This window comes from Leuciscus leuciscus, assembly GCF_965113295.1.
Source record: "Leuciscus leuciscus genome assembly, chromosome: 19".
In the NCBI taxonomy this organism is placed as follows: domain Eukaryota; kingdom Metazoa; phylum Chordata; class Actinopteri; order Cypriniformes; family Leuciscidae; genus Leuciscus; species Leuciscus leuciscus.
The window spans coordinates 33,321,794-33,345,856 of record NC_138743.1 but is presented as its reverse complement, the minus strand read 5'-3'; the positions used below and the strand labels follow the sequence as shown (position 1 = coordinate 33,345,856).

At 38.3% G+C, this 24,063-nt stretch overlaps 1 protein-coding gene and 1 long non-coding RNA gene across 2 annotated transcripts in view; one reads left to right on the top strand and one right to left on the bottom strand.

Annotated features, from left to right (window-relative positions):
• Positions 1-24,063, bottom strand: part of LOC309482595 — a 475,034-nt gene that overhangs the window by 171,297 nt on the left and 279,674 nt on the right. The gene's annotated exons all lie outside the window — the stretch shown is intronic.
• On the top strand, positions 49-23,445 carry rab32a (RAB32a, member RAS oncogene family). The gene is made up of 3 exons (XM_082148023.1): positions 49-363; positions 18,347-18,624; positions 22,406-23,445. The coding sequence occupies exons 1-3, from the start codon at positions 150-152 to the stop codon at positions 22,553-22,555; spliced, it is 642 nt and encodes a 213-aa protein (XP_082004149.1). The 5' UTR covers positions 49-149; the 3' UTR covers positions 22,556-23,445.

Genomic DNA, 24,063 nt, shown 5'->3' with positions numbered 1-24,063 from the left:
GAGGGAGAGTGTGTGCTTTCTGTTTGAATACTTTCCTTACTCTAGTCCCCGAACCAAAAGCACTTCTCCAAACTGTCTGAGGGAGTAGAGGGGAAGTGGTTGTTCAAAGTTGCCAAAACTTTACTCTCTCATAACTGACATTTGGCAGCATGGCAGGCGGATCTGTGTCGGAGTGTAAAGAGTACTTGTTTAAAGTTTTGGTGATCGGGGAACTTGGTGTGGGTAAGACGAGCATCATCAAGCGATACGTGCATCAACTCTTCTCGCAACACTACAGAGCGACCATAGGCGTGGATTTTGCCCTCAAAGTCCTGCACTGGGACAGCAAAACACTAGTGCGGCTACAGCTGTGGGACATCGCAGGTAAGGAAGACTTTTAAACGGAAATGTCTTAAACGAACTTTTTATTTAAAAAACCACCAGATGCCGTTTAGAGTGCTTTGTATGACCACCCTTATAATATTAAGTTTAGCCTAGTTGTCTCGACATTAAATAAGCCTTCAAGCATATAACTCTTGACGTAATGCTGAGCGTGCGTGAGAGACTAATGATGGAAAGTCCGACTCCATTCCGAGATTCGGTTCTTTTGAACCGTTCGTTTTAAAGAATCGTAATCGTACACAGATTGAACTTTTAATGACAGTATGACGTAGGCCTATTGCGTCATCGCGTGGTCCACTCATAGGGCTGATAGCACTACATGCATGCAATAAACTAGTCTGTTCCAATAAATCTGATAAATAATAAAGTCAATAGCACAGTTTGCTAATTACATTTCGTTGACGTTTTATTTAAAGGATACTTGTGCAATTTCATGTCTCTTAATTAGGCTACGTAGGAATTTAACCTAAATAATTTGCAGCCTACATTAAACTCAACGTTTTACATGCCTTGGTTGAATGAGTTAAATTAAATCTTTCTTTTCTACGCGAAATGATTACAACTGTCAATTAGTTTTACTCCAAATGTACACACTCGTAAAAAATCGAAAAGCCCAAAGATCTGTAGGCTATCTCTGCTAAATAAGTTTGTGATGCCCTTTATCTTTTGTTTGTTTGTTTACTTTTTTTCTTTTTTCCAAATTATTGTTGTTTCAAGTTATACTTACCAAATGTGAAAATGTGTAAAAGAAATGTGTCAAGAACTTGATATCAAATTCTGTAATTTTGAAAATTCATTTTTTTTTTTTTTTAAATGTACACGCTCATCGTTTTCTCGAATCATTACGATTCGTGCGTGTTCGATTGATATTCTCCGTTCAGTATCGTTATGTGAACCGGTTCAATTGTATCATTGAAAAGATCCGACTCGAAACGATTCGGTCATCGCTCGATACACTGATACTAGATATGCTCATGGTTACAATACGCATCTCAAAGTAACATTGGATGAACTTTGGCAATATGACCGTTGAATAAACGCCAAAATTCTGTTTGGAAAGAAGGAGCTAATAAACTTTCTGAAAGCCCAGGATAAGTGCGAGCTCTAGCTTAGGCTAGTTGTGACCACGTTTGAGTAGCGAACATAATTACTAACGCAATGTAGGTCATGTTGTGAGACTAGAGAGAAGGGAGGGGAGTGATATGCTTCATGCCATTATTGTGTGTCTCAAACCCTACTGCCTACCACATGATCCGGACAGGAACGTGCCTAAAAATGTTGAGAAGGAGCTCTATGTGCGTGACTTCACTAACCCACATAATGCGTTATCATATGTTAATTCTGTGGCAAAACAGTCCCACAATACCAGTGTTGTGTAACCTAGCATGCTTTGCTGAAAAGGGAAGTGAAATCACGTATCAACCGCCGAAAGCTTAACGTGACGTTGTGGAATGCAAGCAATTCATAAAATAATCTTTCTTTCTTTCATTTTTATATGACATGACATAATTTGGGAGAATAGTGTTACTACTTGATTTCAGTTGCTTATAAAATCACTTTCGTCAGATTGCCTGGTGCTCCACAGAAGGGGAAAACGGTCAGGGGATCTCTGGATAATCCGTAATTCGTTTGTAATTATAAAACGAAAATACCGTTTTTCTGTTTTTTGTTTCAAAACGAAAAACCAAATAACCGTTTTTGGTGTCAGAATCAAAAAACGAAAAACCAATTAAAAACGGACCGTTTTTCGTTTTTGGCGATCATTTTATCGTTATTCCTTTTTGAACAAAGAATGAAGAGAGTCTTTGAACTTCAGTCAATTCGTTTTTCGTTTATAAACCAAAAATGGAAGTCACCCCTTTATTCGTTTTTTTAAAAAAACGAATAAATGACTTCAAAATTCGTTTTCCACATGTGGGGGGCCTGACACGCCCCCTTCCGCCGATTGGTCAAGCAAGTCTGAGCATGTGACGTCATCAGTTGTCGCTCAGGTCTGTTCAACAAAATAATAGTCCTCTACTATGGCTACAGATTCTTAAACTGTACAGGGCAGGTCCTATTGGGCTTTCTTCTGTGCAACTTTACACGTTTCACAGACATCTTTACATCAGAAATATTAATTATTAGTCTGCCACCAGCCTGTTTTATTTAGCTGTGCGCAGTTAAATCTGTGTGGTGAAGCGACTGTTCAGTAAGCAGTCAGAACTTTTCTTTTAGACGCTCCGTTTTAACACGGGATGATGATTGCAAATACTGTAATGCCAATCGGCTGAGGCAAATGTTTTTGAGACATAATTTTTTAATTTTTTTTAATTTTTTTATGGTATAATTATGTAATCTGCTTATTGTGAGCCTAAATGAGTAAATTGGTATTCAATCATTATCAGGCTGACTTGCCACCAACTAGGCCTACTGGTGTTTTTTTATATATTGAAAGTAGTGTTTCATGTTGTCACTTCACATTTAATAGCCTCTTAGAATGAAATTGCTATGCAAATTCACAGTGCCTCCTTTGAGCTGCATTAGACAGTGTGTAATGTACATCTAAATGCAGGGTCAGAAAAGCCTAAAGCCTCTTACGTTGTTGATTTATATTTCAAACAACAATTCGACATTTGCTCGCAATGTTTTTCTTACAAAAAACCTCATCATTCTGCAGGACAATTGTCTATTACAGTATGCAACACAGATAGAAGGGTGTCAATAAATCTGTGGTGATATACACATGGGCGTCGGAAGAAAAAAAAAAGTGGGTGGGTCCTCCCCCAGAAAAATGTTACTGGAGTAAATACCATTTCATGTATTCTGGTGCCTTTTAATTAAACAAGTAAACACTTCACGTCGGGCGGTTCTTTGCCTCCATGTTGTGCATTAAATGCACAGCTATCCGTGGATTATCCCCCTAATACCATGGTCATTTGCCAGCAATGACAACTTAAAGCTGTTATTGATGTTTGCAACGCAATATTTGACTGGAAGGGTACAACGGGCGGTTACTTTCGTCAGTTGCGGCTCATTGAGAAATATAATGTAGCGATTCAGCGGAAATGGAGTTTAATTTATTAGGGAATTCCTCAAGTGGAATGGATTTGACTGACCCCGCTCTGAACAGCGAACAGACAAATGCGCTGAATTAGAGAAGGTAAAAGTGAGTGGGTATAATATCATTGGTCTTAAAAAGTGGGTGGGTCTTGTCCCACCCATATACAATGGTTCCGACGCCCATGGATATACAAGACACTTTAAGAAAAGTTTATTTCCATCACACTGTAAAGTGTTTTTAGATATTACATATAGATTACATATACCAAAGATTTTACATATAAACTGGGTCAGCATAATTACAGTTAGTACCATGGGAAGTAGGGGTGATGAGCGTGACCCCTGGCGTGGAGCCCATGAAGAAATATGGTTGGGGATAAAAGTTCACACAAACAAAACCAAAAAACTGTGGTGTTTTGCCTATAGGCATACATATTACGTGTGTTTGTTTTTATTTATGCTGTATTATAAAATACCCATATTATAACAAATAAATAAAATATATTTGGAAATTGCCCTTTAAAACGAAGGCTCAGTTTGTGGTTCACAATTATTTGATTAAAAACAACAAAAACAATAAAACAAAGACAAAGTCACTTATATTAAACACTTTTTTATTTATGTTTTTGTTAACAGAAGTTATCTTGCGCCTTTAATTGCCTCCGCTATCGACCTGTCAATCATCTGTCTCATTCTCGCGGGTCGCGGCTATGATTACAGCTTCAGTAAAAATGTATTTCACCATCATCGGTACCCACCCTCAGCCGATTGGCATTACAGTATTTGCAATCACCATCCCGTGGCAACACGGAGCGCCTAAAATAAAAGTTCTGACTGCTGACTGAACATTGGTCAGTGAGCCTCTCCCACTAGTCTGGTGGCAGACTAATAATTAATATTTCTGATGTAAAGATTTCTGTGAAACGTGCAAAGTTGCACAGAAGAAAGCCCGGACCTGCCCTGTACAGTTTAAGAATCTGTAGCCTATTATTTTGTTGAACCGACCTGAGCGACAACTGATGACGTCACATGCTCAGACTTGCTTGACCAATCGGCGGAAGGGGGCGTGTCAGGCCGCCCACATGTGGAAAACGAATTTTGAAGTCATTTATTCGTTTTTTGAAAAAAACGAAAAAACGAATAAAGGGCGACTTCCGTTTTTGGTTTATAAACGAAAAACGAATTGACTGAAGTTCAAAGACTCTCTTCATTCTTTGTTCAAAAAGGAATAACGATAAAATGATCGCCAAAAACGAAAAACGGTCCGTTTTTAATTGGTTTTTCGTTTTTTGATTCTGACACCAAAAACGGTTATTTGGTTTTTCGTTTTGAAACAAAAAACAGAAAAACGGTATTTTCGTTTTATAATTACAAACGAATTACGGATTATCCAGAGATCCCCTGACCGAAAACAACAACAGCTCTTCTAAAGCTGCTCGTGACCTTTATGCAGTTTATTGAACCTTTCATATGAAGTTTTGCATGTTTTATATCGTAGACCTTTTATGGTCTATAAAATATGATTTAGTGAGAATATCAAATCCCACTTGAGGAGGAAAAAACATCATTTTTATTTATAGTCCCAACTCCCAAACTTCAATTTTGTGCAGATATTGTGTTTTTATTAATCTTTTTTTAAATATTAAATAAATAAATGTAATTAAAATAAATAACAGGCTACCTTTATAAAATGCATATACATATCTGTTGTCAATCCCAATAATATGTCTTAGTAAGATGATATTAAATGCTTGGTTAGCTCTGTTGTTGGAAGTCATGTTGAAGATTGTGTACAACAGGTTTTTCAACAAAGTTTAGAGTCCAGCTAATTTAGAGGCCTTAGGAATTCAGACTTTATAGGGTTAATTTATATGCCTCAGAATGACTCAGCATTTTCACACTAAAGTGCTCCTGAGACATTTGAGAGCTGGAAGGTGATCTGTCTGTAATCTGTTCACACTCTCTCTCTTCCTAATAGAGGAAGACCCACACTGCAATATATTTCCCCAATGACAGATTATGCCTTTCCACTGCAGTATTCCTCGAGCACAATAGGACCATGGAGGCATGTTTAATTCAATATACTGTACCAACTGTCCACAGCAAACAAATGGACAACTGCAGTTTTCAATTTAATTTCAGTGTCATGTGCGTCAGCATCCTGTGAAATTGAATCGGAGGATTTGTTAGGCTGGGATGGTTTATGTGCATTTATGTCTACATTTAACGAGATGGGCATAAACAACTTTATCGCTTATATGCTTTGCACCTTAAACTCTGCACTCTAGCATGAGACATGTATTTTCAGATTGTTTGAGACTATAACTTTTGTTAAAATGTATCTCTGATGTTCTGAGGTGCTCTTTGTACCCACGTTTCTTTAATAGGATGTCATGAATGTGAGTCTGATAACTTATATGTTATATATTGTTACTGGGACACACAATGCAGAGCCAAAACATCTGATCTTGGTTACCTGAGACATTGAGAAGATTACGTGTTATGTGTTGAATTGATTGAATAGTCAAAGGGTATGTTTACATGACAACGATATGCTTAAAATGGAGAAGTTTTTCCTTTGAGTTATCCGCGTACAAACAACACCATTGTCAAACGATCCCCATTCACACGGATAAAAACGCTGTATTCTGCTGCCAGGCCATTAGATGGCTACCCTGGTAATCCAGAGTTCTCGCGAGAGCAGAAGTTGAATTTGCTCAGCAAGTTACTCTGGTGTCGAGTAATGACGCTCATTAAATATCCCCTTGATCTGAGCTGCACCAATCACATCAGGTTATCTGATATAGGCGGGCCAGAGGCGAGCTAAACCAGGGTTTCTCAAACTCGGTCCTGGAGGGCCACTGTCCTGGACAGTTTAGCTCCAACCCTGATCAAACACACCTAGCTGTGAGTTTCTAGTGATCCTGAAGACATTGATTAGCTTGCTCAGGTGTGTTTGATCAGGGTTGGAGCTAAACTGTGCAGGACAGTGGCCCTCCAGGACCGAGTTTGAGAAACCCTGAGCTAAACAGATGAGGACAGCGCTGTGACGTCGAAGTCATTAGTAAACATTGCAAGATGGCTATGGATGAACACCAGTTGTTTGAAACGGCTTTGGCCGCTACAATGAACGAGTTAGACTTGACTTTTTATCTAAAACAGGAACAGAAGACGCCGCTCGAATCGTTCCTTTGCAAGAAGGACGTTTTTGCTGTTTTGCCGACCGGATACGGTAAGAGAATAATCTACCAGTTAGCTCCGCTGGTAGCTAAGCGTATTGGGTTTATTGTTGTGATTGGTCGTAGTGTTATCCAATTGCGTGCAGTGAGATTTTCAAATGCATGCTTGGTGCCGCCCCTCGAGCTGGCCGATTTTCATTAGTCGACGCCAGACCATTAATCTTTTAGATTTAGGTCTGGATTTCCAGGCTAGATGGCGATAAAACACTATAGATTTAACATGTATTTTTGTTGTTAACATGGAACCCGTTTTCAAAAGTTTGCGTTTTCAGGCACCCAAAACACAGATGTCAAGTAGGGCCTAACCGAACGGCCAAAACACAAAAGTTTTACGTTTTTAGTTGAAAACGGTGTCGTGTAAACAGCCCCTTAGGGGCTTTTTGGATGCCTGAAAATGCAAAGTTTTGAAAACGGGTTTCAAAGTGCACGTTTTTGAAAACGGTCTCTGTGTAAACAACAAAAACGCATATCTCTGAAGACGATGACATCATGCACATGCGGATTACGCGTTCAGTCTATAGTGTTTCATCGCCATCTAATGGCCTGGCAGCAGAATACAGGGTTTTTAGTCATTTTCGCGGATCCGTGTGAATGAGGATCGTTTTGATAATGGTGTTGCCTGTAAACGAAAAACTCAAAGGAAAACTTCTCCGTTTTAAAAATATCGTTGTCGTGTAAATGTAGTATTATGAAACTGAGCAAAAGTTTTGAAGTTCCGTTTATCTTCAAAGTGTACATATTTAATTGTCCAACCATATTTATTCAAGCTGGCTAGATCGCCTTCTGGGATCTCCTCTGAGGTTTGAAATCAAAATTGACCCTATTTACTTTGTTAGCGCATATTACTAGTCTTGTGGTGAACAATTAATCCGTGCAAGTTAATACACAGAAAAAAATTGTTTGCCGTGGTAATCTTTAATCAAAGTCTGAAAAGTTACTTCCGGTCTGGAATGGCGTTCCTTTTCTGATGACGTAGGCTTGACGGCTTGGGTTGAAAAACGCTTAACCATTCCCCTCAAACGTTAGTCTGCTATGAGCAGAGATTGAGAGGAGGAGCACTGAAGTAAAACTCTGCCCTCTGTTCAATATTCCGTTTCACTTAGAAATACGTCACAACATGGAGAAAAGTAATTGGCAACTTCCGGTTCACGCGGACTTTAACTTGTTGTCTTAGAATTTCAGGCAAATAAATTGAAAGACATTGTAAAGGGCTCCTTCACACAGAACGCGTTTTTGCTTTGAAAAACTTGAGACGCTGGCAGTGGAATGGGGGAAAAATGTTTTTTAAAAGTTGAACTGATTTTAACCTTTACAGTCTATGATTTTAACTTATGCGCCGTGTTTCTCAGAATGCCGTGACATGCACCAGACGTTGCAAAAGACGTGAGCACAACGGTTATACACTTCCGTTTAGCGCATGTTTACATAGAAAAACAATGGTAAAGTAGGAGTGGAAAAACATGTTGTGTGAAGGCTTTTTTTTTGTTTTGTTTTTTTGGAAAAATGATAGCTCATATGAGGAAGTTTCAAAGAAAAATGTATTGTGAAATTATCTGGACATTCCAGTTGTTTACCAAGCATTTGGACATTTTGAGAATAAATTCAAAAGGCAATTATGAACAAATAGTGGGAGGGAGGGGGGGTTCTTTTACAAGAACACGAGTTCTTTTACAGGAAGAAATGAGATTAGGTATATTGTATGTCAAATCAAAATATATTTATTGCAAATAAACAGTGTCTCCATCCAAATTTTGGTTTTAGCCTTCAAAAGCTGTTTTTTGGGGATTGAGTGGCAGTTTCATCAACTGTGGATTGTCCTTCATTTAGACCCCCGTGTTCCTTCAAAACAGATTTTTTGTTCCCATCTTCCTTCATTGCTTTCTCACTCAGCCTTTTATTCTCTCACTGCAGCCATGGTTGTCACAGTGAGCTGCAAGGACAACGAACGTCAGTGATGTGTGAATTACACAGGTTGCATTCTTTCAGTCTGTATGTGGGTGCATGTTTGAATGTGTCTGGAGAACAGCTGGAATATATACGGTACGGTACTGTGGCGCACAAGGATGTGGGATTAAAAACACAGGCGTTCGATTGTTCGCTGTGACATCCTGGCCCAGTTCCCGAAGCCAGTCCAGACCTGTATCATCCTGGATAAAGTTGATCAAAGTCTGTCCCATTTACGCATTTACTTCTACACTGCTAATTTACCCTGTTAATCATGCACATAATTGGTAGCTCAGTGGTACTAATCAAGTACGCTGCTTTTCCATACCCACACCGAGTAGCGATTACGATAATGACCCTGAATTGGATGACTGTAATCAAGGCCTTCTGCAAATACGTATGTGTCGGACCCTGACTGAAGCCAGGGGCTCACCCGCCTACCTTGGCCCAGAATAGTAGTGCTCCACTGAGGCTGTCTGAAAGGGACATGCTTATTACAGACAAGGAGTTTTAAAGAAAAGTCTTAACCTTGTGCCAGGGATTGGGATGACATGTTAGAAAAGCAGTGTGTTTCATTAATTCATGTCTGACTGACATTACAAGCCCCATCCATCCATCCATCCATCCATCCATCCATCCATCCATCCATCCATCCATCCATCCATCCATCCATCCATCCATCCATCCATCCATCCATCCATCCATCCATCCATCCATCCATCCATCCATCCATCCATCCATCCATCCATCCATCCATCCATCCATCCATCCATCCATCCATCCATCCATCCATCCATCCATCCATCCATCCATCCATCCATCCATCCATCCATCCATCCATCCATCCATCCATCCATCCATCCATCCATCCATCCATCCATCCATCCATCCATCCATCCATCCATCCATCCATCCATCCATCCATCCATCCATCCGCAATAGAGACGGGCCAATCAACGTACAGCGCTCAACTGCTAAACTAACTAAATACCCAAGCTTTTCTAAATGGCTCAAATTAGTATGAATCGCAGTTAAATTGCTCGCTGTCAGTATTGGGTGGTCTTTGGGGTGTTGATTGCAGATAGCCTTTGCCCCAGTGCAGTGATGCCTCTGTCTCTGGTCATTAGCTGTACTGTTGGTTGGGTATGTAATGATGGCCCAAAGCGTCTGAAGTGTGTTGTTGTTCCACAGAGAAAAAAAATATGCAGCTGGCTCGTCTGGCTTGGATTGTTGCCATAGCAACACACCCACAAGATTGTTATCTTGATAAAGGCCATGCAGGAGAAACTTCAGGTTTCCATGGCTATGGACAGCAAGTATCCCTGTCTCCCTATGCCTCCGCCCTCTCTTTTCTCTCACTGTCTCAAGCTTTTAAGTGATCTTCAATTCAGAATTACCATAGTTAACATTAGCAGTCATATTTAGAAATACACAGATTTGTTTTTACATCTTAGTAAGAAATTAAATAATATTGTACTTTAAAATGTACGTATAGTAACAGTACGAAGATGTGGGTCAATGACATAAAAATGTTAATTCATGCAGGTACTTTAATATGGGCATGTTCTTAATTTCAGAATTTCTAAAATGTTAACCTTGAAAAAAAAAATTCAAGAACTTAAAAAATAAAATAAAATTTACTTTATGGTTACACCACATGACATTTTTGGAGTGATTCAATTATTGAAACTTTTCCTTTTTAAAACCATGTGAAATCAACATGAAAATTTGGCACATTCTTATTTTACCCAGTATATTGTATGCTGTAAGAAAAGTTGCCTATAGATTGAATTTCTCTTCCAAATATGTAATGCAATGACATCTAATTTGACGGATGTTGTGTAATTCATAAAGCTAGTGGTACATGTTGTGGTTTTAAAAAGAAAGTAGCAGAAACATCAATCAGAACTAGCCACTGAATAAACCTTCACTATCATTAAGACTCACTCAGTGTTGTCAAAACAGTTCATTGCTAATCATATTTATTGCAAAGGATTAGCCGCTATTGACCTCTCAAAATGTTGATCGGCCTGTCTCTATTGCTGTCATGCAGTCAAAGCTTTTGTTTACCCCGGGTCCCTTTTTGCTGGTGAGAAACTGTCAGTTTGTGTTGTGTTATATTTACACATGCTACAGGCGGGTCGACGTCCCATCGATTCTTTTGTGAGTTATAAAGACAAGACCATTGATTGTTAATAAATGGAGATTGATTCTTGACATTGCTTCTCCAGGGGAGAGAATAAGGTCTCCCTCTGCACAATTATTGACATGTTATTCCTGACTCTTATTCCCGGCATGAACAGTTTGGAGTGCACATTATTGATCAGCAGCGCTAAAAGAATAATAAAAAACGAGAAGTCACCATCACTGTCAAAAATGGCCTTTCATTAAAGAACAAAATTCTGATCTTTTGTGACAAGCCATGGTTTGTCAGCCATTGGAACCATCATTGTGAATTGTAATGAGTCGAGGTTTGATCAAATACAGGGGAAGCACAATCTTTTTTGCTCAACTGACCCTTCGTGTTTCTTACTCAGAAGTTTAACTGAAATTATTTAAATTTTTTATACAAATACAAACTTTACAAGTTTTACATGCAAAGAATGAACTGGACATTTCCAGGAACAGCATGATTTTCAGTAAATGGTAGATGGTAAAAATGTATTGAATATTATTTTAACATGGTCTGGAATTAAGTTGGACATTGAAAATAAACCCTGCTTTTTATAAATTCTGCCATTTTCCTTTAAAAATTGGTTACATTACAGAAAAAAAAAAAAAAGTATGTTTTTTTTAAATGATATTACCTGTTTAAAGGTGCTCTAAGCGATGTCACGCGTTTTTTAGGCTGAAACATTTTTTGTCACATCCAGCAAACATCTCCTCACTATCCGCACTGTAAAAGAACACACTGTAAAAAAACGCTGTCTCTGTAGACAGCCCAGGCTCCACAAACGACAACAAAAACAAACTGGGCCAACCTGCACCACGAAACATAACAAACAGTGTTCCAGCCAATAACCGACAAGAATGATTTGGGGGTGGGGTTGGGGTTGGGGTTGGGGGGTTAGTGCGTGTGCACATGAAGGGGGGTGTGGGGAGTGGAGGAGAGAGAAGCATGAAGAGGGAAGCTAGCTAGAGGAGAGATGTCCTAGACAACGACTAACGTTAGAATTATATTCTCTTTAATTTTGATATGGCCGGCACACGACCAAATAGACGACGTTAGAAGAAGAGGGAAAAGGAGAAGGAATGCGCGAAGTCCAGAATTTACATTGGAAAAGCCTGTTTCAGGAAGCACATAAGGGAGGGGACAGGATGAGGAGGAGGGAGTGTCGAGCTAGCCTCCGTTTTGTTTGACAATACTTTGAACGTCAACAAGAAGTGATGTCACCCGACAACAGCACCTTTAATCAAAAGAAAAATATCATTAAAAGATTTAATATGGTGGTTTACACACACACACACACACACACACACACAGACACACACACACACACACAGACACACACAGACACACACACACACACACACACACACACACACACACACACACACACACACACACACACACACACACACACACACACACACACACACACACACACACATATATATCAGTATATCAAATCATCTGGTTATAATGATTTCTGAAGGATCATGTGACACTGAAGACTGGAGTAATGATGCTGAAAATTCAGCTTTGCACTCACAGAAGTAAATAATATTTTAAAGTATATTAAAAATAGAAAACCATTATTTTAAATTGCAATAATATTTCACAAAATTACTGGTTTAAATTTTTAAAAAAATAAATGCAGGCTTGATGAGCATTAGACAAAAAATATTAAAAATAGTAATGTTTCCAAACTATAATTTTTTTTTTTTACATTTACATTTACATTTATGCAGTTGGCATACGCTTTTATCCAAAGCGACTTACATTGCATTTCAAGGTACACATTTACATTCTTATCAGTTATTCATATATATCTATATCTATATTTATATCTCTCTCTCTATATATTTATTTATTTATTTATTTAAAATACAGAAAGCAAATAAACCCCCATATTATGTAATTTAATGTTAGTTTTTTTTTTTTTTTTTTTTATCCAAATATATACAGTGGAGAAAATAATTATTTGATCCCCTGATGATTTTGTAAATTTGCACTTTTTGCTAGATTTATTTTAACGGATAGAGACAGAATATCAACCAAACATTCAGAAAAAAAAACACATTATATAAAGGTTATAAATTGATTAGCATTTGATCGAGTGAAATAAGTATTTGATCCCCTACCAACCAGCAGGAACTCTGCTTCCCACAGATTGGTTATGTGCCCATGTGAAACACAGATGAGTCCTGTCACTTTAGGAGAGTACTCCTAATGTCAGCTTGTTGTGTGTATAAAAGACACTTGTCCACAGAATCTGTATCTTCCATTCCAACCTCTCCACCACCATGGGCAAGACCAAAGAGCTGTCAAAGGACATCAGGGAAAGATTGTAGACCTGCACAAGGCTGGAATGGGCTACAAGACCATCAGCAAGAAGCTTGGTGAGAAGGAGACAACTGTTGGTGCCATTATTCGGAAGAAATACAAAATAACCATCAATCACCCTCGGTCTGGAGCTCCATGCATGATCTCACCTCATGGGGTACGGATGATCATGAGAAAGGTGAGGGATCAGCCCAGAAATACACGGGTGGAGCTTGTTAATGATCTCAATGCAGTTGGGACCACAGTCACCAAGCAAACCATTGGTTACACACTACGCCGTAATGGATTGAAATCCTGCAGCGCCCGCAAGGTCCCCCTGCTCAAGAAGGCACGTGTACAGGCCCGTCTGACATTTGCCAATGAACACCTAAATGATTCAGAGAGGGGCTTGGGAGAAAGTGCTGTGGTCAGATTAGACCAAAATTGAGCTCTTTGGCATCAACTCAACTCGTTGTGTTTGGAGGAAGAGAACTCAACTCGTGTTTGGAGGAAGAGAACTCTACTCAACTCGTTGTGTTTGGAGGAAGAGAACTCTACTCAACTCGTTGTGTTTGGAGGAAGAGAACTCTACTCAACTCGTTGTGTTTGGGGTCAAGCACGGAGGTGGAAACATTATGCTCTGGGGCTATTTCTCTGCTAAGGGTACAGGACGACTTCACTGTATTGAGGGGCTGATGGACGGGGCCATGTATTCGTAAAATCTTGGACGAGAACCTCCTTCCCTCACCCAGGACACTGAAGATGGGTCGTGGATGGGTCTTCCAGCATGACAATGACCAAAAACATACCACCAAGGCAACAAAGGAGTGGCTCAAGAAAAAGCACATTAAGGTCTTGGAGTGGCCTAACCAGTCTCCAGATATAGAAAATCTGTGGAAGGAGCGGAAACTTTGACTTGCAAAGCAACACCCAAAAAACCTTGAGGATTTAGAGAGGATCTTAAAGAGGAATGGACCAAAATCCCTCCTGAGATGTGTGCAAACCTGGTGACCAACTACAAGAAACATATTATCTCTGTGCTTGCCAACAAGGGCTTCTCCACCAAGTACTAAATTATGTTTTGCTTGGGGATCAAATACTTATTTCATTCACTGAAATGCAAATCAATTTATAACCTATTTATAATGTGTGTTTTTCAGGATTTTTGGTTGATTTTCTGTCTCTATCCTCTATCTGTCTCATAAAATGATTGACCCTTCATTTCTTTGTTAGTGGGCAAACTTACAAAATCAGCAGGGAATCAAATCATTATTTTCTCCTCTGTTTCTCCAAATCCAGTTGGATGGTTTGTCCTCAGATTGGGCCTAGGACTTATTGGCAAAGTTTATTACAGAAAGTAAAAGTCTTAACAAGCATAACCTGACAATAAATTGTTTTCATAATCAAAGAAAAAAAGTGCATTTCTTTGATTTGCACAACCTAGATGAACTCAGAAAATGTTTTTCTCGGCTTCCTCATTTTAGTGTAATTTTACACACCCCTCAGGGAGCCATGGACCAGTGAAAGCACCTTTTATTGTGAAACTATTACATCACACTGTGACTTTTTTGCAGTTAATACAAGAGCTTACTACTCCATTTTGCCTTTTTCATTTCATGCATAGCCTCTGCTTTCACACTATTCTCCCAGCAGTTCTCCTTTTCTCTTTCGATAAGTATAGCCGACTCTCTGTGAAGCACTTCAGGTAGCCTACTGTTCGCTTGCTCAGTCAAACTTCACTGGTCTTCTGTTTTGCTATAATAGCGCCACACATATAACTATTAATTGTGAGAAAATGCCAGTACATAACAGCATGCACAACACAATGTGGCATAAAGTATTGAGCATAAGAGAATGATTCTGGCCCTTCTCATGCCGTTTAGGAACTAAAAGCAGTTCTGAGATTTTCTTGCTTGACTTGCTCTGTGACAGCTGGCCCAACTCACCAAATGCGTTCATGAGTTCGTTTGTGGTCTGGTCTCTGAATACTCGGTATCTTCAATTCATCAGAGCAGTTTTTTTAATTTAAGATTTTTAGGGCTGTGTGCCCAAAATGGACTGGGAGCCAAAAATTAGGTTCTGTCTTCTTATGTGTCAGCCCTCCCATGTGTTCACCTGAGGTTAAATGGTCTAAATTTAGTCCAGCAATCAAGAGCAATTAGCTGCCGAGAGACCTAAGAAGCTTTTGACGTGTGAAGTGCGTAGCTGAACGAGCGAAGATAATGGAACTCAACTGAGACTGTTGGGGGATGAAATGTGCTCCATGTTTTAATGCTGATCACTGGAAACCAAATATAGACATCCGAAAGTCTATATGGTACAAACCTACTGTATTGAATGCAGTGCTGGAGAGCAGGGTTTGACTGTTGAGAGTTGGGACTAAAATCTGGCCTTGGAAAAATTCCAGTCCGTTTGGCCCACACGATCCCCTATGAACATTTTGAAGGCCTGATTATGAATGAATGAATGAATGAATGAGTTAATGCAGTTAGCATTATTAATTTTGCATATTTTTGTCACAAGAAATGCACAATTGACAGTAAAACATTGATTTTGAGTCACAGTAAAGTGAATTTACAATAAAATCTGTCAAGTTAACACTGAATTTATGCAGGACAATTTTTTAATTCTGTCAGACTTACTAATATCTTAATTATTGAATTCATTTTCAGTTTATTATAACTAAACATTGTAATAAATAAACAAACAAGCAACTGTCAGTTTGTGCATTAGGGGTGTGTACTGTTCAGATACTCATTCAACAACATTCAGGAATGAAACATCACTGTTGTGAGTGAGTTGCTCTGAGATATGTGCCATTTAATTGAGCTTGAGCTACTTTATTTGGCGATTTAACTGGGAATATTGTGTCTGTAAGTTGTACGTTTGTAAATCTAAGTTACTCAATATTAACTCGCTTATTTATTGAACATTTCTTAAAAAAATTTAAATAAATCTGAATAACCATCCATTACAGGTTGAGATGATCAGCCGTATTGGGGAAAAACTGTGGGATGTTGCCCACCAAATGTAGCTAGAAATTTAAAGTAGAATATTAAACATACTCATTGCTATTTGTAACCAGAAATATCAATATCCTTCAGCCTCTTGGCATAGAGGCGAATGGCGAAATATGCGAATCAACTATCTCTCTTATCACAAACGCACACGGATGCCTCGTTGCACTTCCCCAGCTTCCCTCACACACTCTGAAGAAAGAGAAAGAGAGTGAAGAACAAAGCAATGTCAGGCATTCGAGACAGGCCCATGATTACAGTCTTCCTCTGTCTGAACTCTGATCTGAGAGAGTGCTTTGGGCTCTGGCTTAACTGTGGCATAAACACTAGAGTGTTCTAGACACATGAAGCTGCTCTGAAGTCTTTTTATTCATATGCGAAACAGCACATTGTCACAAGCCACTGATTTGATTCTGAGGGGTCTGCCTGTCTAGGTGGCTTGATTTAGGTGTTCACATCTCATTTGTGAAAAATTAGTTTTTAACTTAGCCTACTGTTAATATAGGCCTACCTGTTTATTCTGTCTTAAATTGTCTTAACATCTATTTGATGCCAATTAAGAAGGATTCGATTTAAAGCTACACTGTGTAGGATTTTCTCCCATCTAGCGGTGAAATTGTTTATGACTACCAACTGAATATTACTTTCTAGCCCCTCCCATTCCGAGGGCGTTTTAACTCCTAAGGTGGCCGTATTATTTCAAATCTGCCGGCAGTCGCGAGTAATCTCCCCCTCGCATTCGTCACGGTGCCACTGAGTGTCAAAACGCAAAAGGCGAAGCTTGAATTTCCAGGTATGTCCCTCTTTGGCTAATGTATTTTCAAGATGGAGGCGCAACATGGCTGCCGCCATTCGAGCGACTCGCTCGTATGTATTCTAAATGGCAGATTCTACGCTTACGAGAATACTTGGTTAGTTGGTAGAAGTAATTACACATTAATGAGCACATATCATTTTGAAAGAACAAAGTGTTTTTTGCTAAGAATCAACTTAAAAAAATTACACAGTGTAGCTTTAAGGCACACATTCATTTTTAATATTGGGCATGCTAAAATGGCAGATGTCTTGGACTAATGCTGACATTTAGGACTGTGAATGCAGCATTACTCAATCTAAAGTCTTCAGCTAATCTTGCTATTGTAGAAATCATTATTTATATTTTCCCTCCATTGAGTTTAACACATATATATATGTATATTCAATGTTGACTGTCTCTTTCTATCATTTTCTCTTTCTCTAATTGTCCATTGCTTTCCTCCCCCCTTTGTTTTAATGCCTCATTGTGTTGTATAAAAAAGGAGGTCAAGCTCAGTTTTTTCTTTTGAGCAAGTGTGAAGCAGAATGCCATTTTCATTGAAGGTCCAAGGTCTATTCATTTTTCTCCATTTTTCATTTAATCTCTTCTGTAACAGTGGTGTTATGCACACTTGAATATTAAAGCTTGAATATAAAATAATGTATTCTCTTGGTTTTTACATATCAAGGCGGTAAATGTAATGATAAAGTGAGTGTGGTGAATTTAGGTGAGAGGGATATGAGAGGGGTGTGTGCACTGAGTCAGTTCTTTGATGTGTTATTAGCAACTACCGCTGGGCGAATCTTTCGCTCCACTCTCTTCCTTTTTTCTGTCCATCTAGCTTTCGAAGACTTTGCGCTGTGCCGGGCTTTATCCCTCCTCAGGCAAGATGAACTATGAGACAGAGCAGCACATCTAAAACTGATTGTGTCCAGACTTGCTCAGAGTGTATGTTCTCTGGGCTGGAACACTATTGACTGCAGCATTGCAGTGCTAACATAAACCTGCTTCAATTAGCAGCCACATGCTCCCGTTATCTCACATTATTACAAATATTTATGGGAATGTGATGGGAAATTAAACTGAATTTAAACTGGTTGAATTAAAATTTAAATAAAATTACATGATATGCATGCAATACATATCAGTATTTGCTGAGAACCTCCCCATCCCCACATGAAGATATTCAAGATAATTTAATAGTAGCAGACAAAAACTCTGAGGTAGACCGAGATTGTTTATTAAATCTTATTATCTAATACATTTTATTTAATTGTAATTAATTTGATAAACAATGAAATCTTCCCTTATTTAATACATTTTATAATTTTTAATTGAATTACTTTATATATATATATATATATATATATATATATATATTTGTATGACTCAAAATAATTTTGCTTTTATTGTTTTTTTTCTTTCTTTTTCTCATGTTTAGGTCAAGAGCGGTTTGGGAACATGACCAGAGTTTATTATAAGGAGGCAGTGGGTGCGTTTGTTGTTTTTGACATTACCCGAGGCTCTACGTTCGAGGCTGTTTCAAAATGGAAGCACGATTTGGACAGCAAGGTGAAACTGGCCAATGGCAATCCCATCCCTTCCGTCCTTCTGGCCAATAAATGTGACCAGAAGAAAGATGGATCCAACAGTTCCTCACTTATGGACAACTTCTGCAAGGAGGCTGGGTTTTTGGGTTGGTTTGAAACATCAGCTAAGGTAATCTAAACTCATTTTGTGTTCACTCTTAAATGTTTGTTTGTACTAGGTCAAAATGAAGGAGAACTTGCCACGATAGAGTTTCGCTTAGAATAGAAGCTTCTTACAACACCTTTCCTCTCTGATCTGCTCAGACGACCATGAAAGCTGCCATATTAGATCAAGTATTTAAGATGGCTGACATTCTCCTTGGTATTAGGGCCAAAACGGCACCACTGCAGCAGTCTTAAGAACATTAGCCACTCCTCATGCCTGAATCACCTGACATATGTCAAATGTGCAATGTGCAGCTCATCACGTGAAGCAGCAGTATGTATGGGATTTTTAAGGGAGAATTTTTTTTTTTCTCAGCTAGTCATCTACTGAGTCTTTGCCCACTGTTTTAAAATGGGGTTTTACACTGGAGAAAAATTGAGTATCAAAATTGATTGATACTGCTACATTAATAGATTGGCCGATATTGCCTTTTTATATATTGATTTTTATTATATACATTTTTAGTCCATTTATTTTTATTAAAATTAGTTCTTTTTATTTTTTAAATTGACATCACCGTTCAAAAGTTTGGACTCATTTAAATTCACCATGAAATCAAAATAGAAATAAAAATGATGAATTTTTGTATTTAAATTTTTTTTTTTTATTATTCATGCCCTCATAATCTTTATTCAAAATACCATCTCTGACTCTTGATGACGCATACACCCGTGCAACGGAGGGACAATAATCCCCACACTCCACTCACTCACTCACTCACTCACTCACTCACTCACTCACTCACATGAGATCGTAGCAATTAGCAAACGACAGTGATCCAATCGATTCCTGGTGGACAAATGTATGTAATTTCATTGGACTGATGCAATGAGAGTTCTACACATACAATGACAATAAAGGAAATTCAGAAAATCAAGTACCGCCTTACATTTTTCTCGCTCAAGAAGCCGTTTCACGCAGTTATCCATCATAATAGGGAAGACAAGACGATCGCAACTTCCACTTCATGCTGACTTTAAGATTTATTTTAAAGAAATAAATGTTGATTGCTTTTATTTAGAAAGGATGTATTGAATTGATCAGAAGTAAAGAATAAAGACATTTATGTATACAACATATTTGTATTTGAAATAAATGCTGTTTTTCTGATCTTTCGATTCATTAAAGAATCTCGGAAAAACAGGATCACTGTTTCCCCAAAAAATATTAAGAAGCACAATCATTTTCAAGTGTAATAATAATAAATGTTTTTTGAGCACCAAATCAGCATATTTGGATGATTTCTGAAGGATCACTAAAGACTGGAGAAATAGCAGCAGACATTTTTTAATTATTCATTTATTTTACTACTGCTAATATTTATGGCATTGTGTTTGTATTATGGAAGTCATTTATTTTTCTTAGTGCCTGCAGTATGTTGACTTTCACATGGTTCTTATTACAAATGGATGTCATTCATGACCAACATTCATAGTTGCATATTTTACAGCGTCAGCTGAATCTTGAAAACACTGCAAGAGTAAAGGGAACAAAATATGTGTGTTTATAGTCTTACATCAGCAGTTTCTTTGATGTATTTGGCTTTCCTGCACACACATTTTGAGGGGTAAATTTAGTTGGCTAAAGAGAAATAGTCTTATGTAGAAATAAGAGAGAAGGAAGAAAACAGGTAAAGAGAGGAGGCGGAGGAGAAGAAAATGTCTGTTTGTTAATTCTGGGGAATACAGTGTCTTGAGGAGTGTGTGATTGAGTAGGTATTTAACACCCTGTTAAATTGTACCCTTTGAAATGCATTTTCAAGTCACACGATTTGCCCTTAAATATCTTGACTGTGTCTTGCTATTTAAAAAGTGTTTGTTCAGTTTCTGTCTGTTGCGGTGTCTGGTCTTAACTGTTTAACAGAAGGTGTCTCTTCAGTCAGTCTGCATAAGCACATGTTTCTGAAATAGATCTCTCCATTAGGGACTCAAGCACACAGATGTCTGGCTGGGAGCTCTGGCACCTGTCGTGTGTGTGTGTGTGTGTGTGTGTGTGTGTGTGTGTGTTCAGTGCATGTACATGTGTGCATGGTGAATGTGTCTATCAGGACCTCCTTGTGTTCAGTCAAGCCTCTGTGCTGACTAGTCCGGAGAGATTGTATGAGTCTCTCTTTTTTTCTATCGCTCCTCTCCCAGTGGGACGCATGTGTATTTAGTTTTTAGGCCTTTTTTGTACAAATTACATTTATGGATGGAAAGGCCCGTATTGCTTGAGAGTAAAAAACAAAGGAAGAAAGTAATTGTGAGATAAAGTTTAAAATAAGAAATAGTCACATTGTGAGAAACAGTCACGTTGGGAGACATAATAGCATTTATGAAAAATTAGGAGAAAGTTGTAATTTCATTCATTAATTCATTCATGCATTCATTCATGCATTCACTCACTCACTCACTCATTCGTTCATTCATTCATTCAGAGGTTGCAAAAGTGTTCCATAGAAAATTAAAACACACCTAAAAAAAAGTTGGATTTTTTTCTTGTTTTCCAGTGAACATGTCTAAACATCCTTAAAAATAAATATACTTGAAACAAAAATGTTTTTTCTTGTTTTAAGCATAAACCTCACTAAAATGCAGTAGTTTCATGATTGCATGCAAATTGAACAGCAAACTCAATTCAAGTTATGCTCTTATGTCATACACATTTTTGCATCTAAGGAAAATGTATACATTTTTAAGAATGTTTAGAAACTTTTACTGGAAAATAAGACAAAAAAATACTTAAAGTTATTATTATTAGGGCCCGAGTGCCGATGGTGTGAGGGTTTATTATTTTGTTGTTTTGCTCTGTGTGGGCAGACAAATAGGCTGCAGGTCTTCTTTGATATCTTTAGTTTTATTTGATTATCATCATCATTTCATAGCATGTCTTTGGGTAGAGTTGATACAAGCTTCTCAATGGCCCAAACAGCTCTCTAAATGGCAATGATTTCAACCATCATTCCTACCAAAAGAGATCACAACAGGTCACCACCGTTCAAAACAAGCAAGGACACAGTACACTCTCTGAAAGTCATGGCTCAAAGCAGTCTCATGATGTTCTTAACAAGCTTGAAAATTCAAGTTATTTACACTGCTCACTCCAAGAAAACAGCGTTTTCTTGCCCTCCACATACTGCTGGACATCAATTGTTTCGTACAAACGTTAATTGTCTCTCAGCATGGCCTTGCCACCTGTATTGTGCTCAGTACAAATACGCATGGTTGGCTTTTGTTTAACCTTTCTGTTTTCTGCCCTTTCCCTTAAATCAATCTTACTCACACTCTCGCTTTGAAACCACAGACTACTTAAGGATAGAGGGATGTAAATGGAAAGAGTGAAGTGTCTCAAAAAACTGATGAGAAGTTGTGTAGGCGGGTGCCATCAATCCAGCTTCATGCTGAAGTACCTCTTGAAACTTCACCACGCACTCAGTTTAGCTTAACAAGTTAAGTCTATTGACCATTCTGTAAATGATCTAAATATTCTGGAAAGGTTCCAGTGTCATTCCAAACCTGTATGACTTTACTCTTTCTTCTGCAGGACACAAAATAAGATACCTTGCAGAATGTCTCAGCGATACACTGAAAGTCAATGAGGTCTGTTGATGTTTGGACCCAATTGACTTTCATTGTATGTTCAAAAACAGTTCAAGAACAAGATCATATTTTGTGTTCTACAGAAGAAAGGCATACAGGTTTGGAACGACGTGAGGAACAATCTTTGGGTGAGCTATCCCTTTGACATTTGACTTTGCTCACTGCAGGACAACGTCAACGTTGATGAGGCTGCCCGGTTCTTGGTGGAGAACATCCTTCTCAATGATAAAGGTCTTTCCTATGAAGAAAACAATGGTGACAAGATTAAACTGGACCAACAAACAGTGCCTGCTGAGAGCAAGCCAGGTTGCTGCTAGTGTGGATGCTCTTGTGTGTCCCATTATCCGCTGTGGATAGGAGGCAGGAGGCTCAACGAATTCCCCAAACCCCATCCCATCTCATCCCTGCCACGGATCACAATCACAACCAGGGGCCAACAGATGTTAGTTCGTGCTCTAAAAGGGGAGAAGACATCACCAAAAGGACAGATGATCTGATCAGATAAAACATCTTTCTGGTGGTTTTAATGACCAGTTTTCTCTCTTGCTCAGTGCCTTGTTTGTCCTTTTGTATAGTGTCAAGCAAGTTACTTCAATGTGTGCATGTTGAAACTAAATGGGTGTCATAGGACCAGGCAAATACCAGTAAAAGTTCTTAGCCTAAATTAAATTAAACTAGTGCCTTTGTCACAGAGGGTGAGCTGTTTTAATGTACTCTGCTGGACTATTTGCACAAGCTGGGAATTGCCACCCTAAATTTTGCAGGAAAAAAGTTCTCAAGATGTCACTTTCTGAACAAATCTTACATATTCCCAGGGCATTTAGTCTGTTGTGAAGATCCAACCACCAACAATCTTGAAGCTCTTACCGTGAAACCATTTTATCAAGGAAAAAGAAAATGAATAGGTCTTCTAATGGACCATATAGGCCAAAGAATCATGGGCCTATATGGATGTACATTTGTGGTTCATGTTGGGTTTCCTCAGGCTTGTACATGATAACGTTTAAATATGTTTATTACGGTAATTGTTTTTTAATTGGTACTGAATGAGGGATCTGAGCACTTGCTCTATCCATGGCTTTATTCTACAGTACAATGAACTGAAGGCAAATATACATTTTTAATATGCTGGACCGATTCTGTCAAGTTTGCAAACAAACATTTGTTGAAGTAATAATTTCTGACAAAATAAAACTTTTTAAATGTACATGGGTTTTTCTTTGTATGCTCAATAAATATGAGAGAATGTGCCATGATGAATTCAAAATTCTAACAAAAGTGACATTATTATTATGATGAAATGTACAAAAAATTGGCGAAGTCATCTTAAGGTTGAGGATGAGCTTTGTATGATAAGAAATAGGAATAGCTATCTATATTTTAATTGCCTATTTGCAGGTTGCTTCAGTGGAGAGCCATCGATTTCACAAACTGTGGATAAGTCCGATTCGTGAACAAATTATTCTTTTGAGTCGGATCTTTTCAATTAATCGTTTTTAAACAGGTTAAACAACTCTGAACCGAGAACCGTTTCATTCGAACGTGAGTAGAGAAATTGCTCAACTCAAATAAATTTGAATTAAACCGATGTTTTCAATTTATATATATGTTTAAATCAAAGAAACAATTTATGGTTCCCAGAACGTTCTCGGAACGTTAGTCTTTGTTTGCGGGAACGTTCCCTTAAGGTTAGGGTTTGGTTAGGTTTTGGTTCCCATGGAACGTTCCCCTAATGTTCTCTTAACGTTGCAACCTTTAGGTAACGTTCCCCTAACGTTCTTTTTTTACATTCCCCTAACCTTTAAAAAACGTTAACAATTTTATT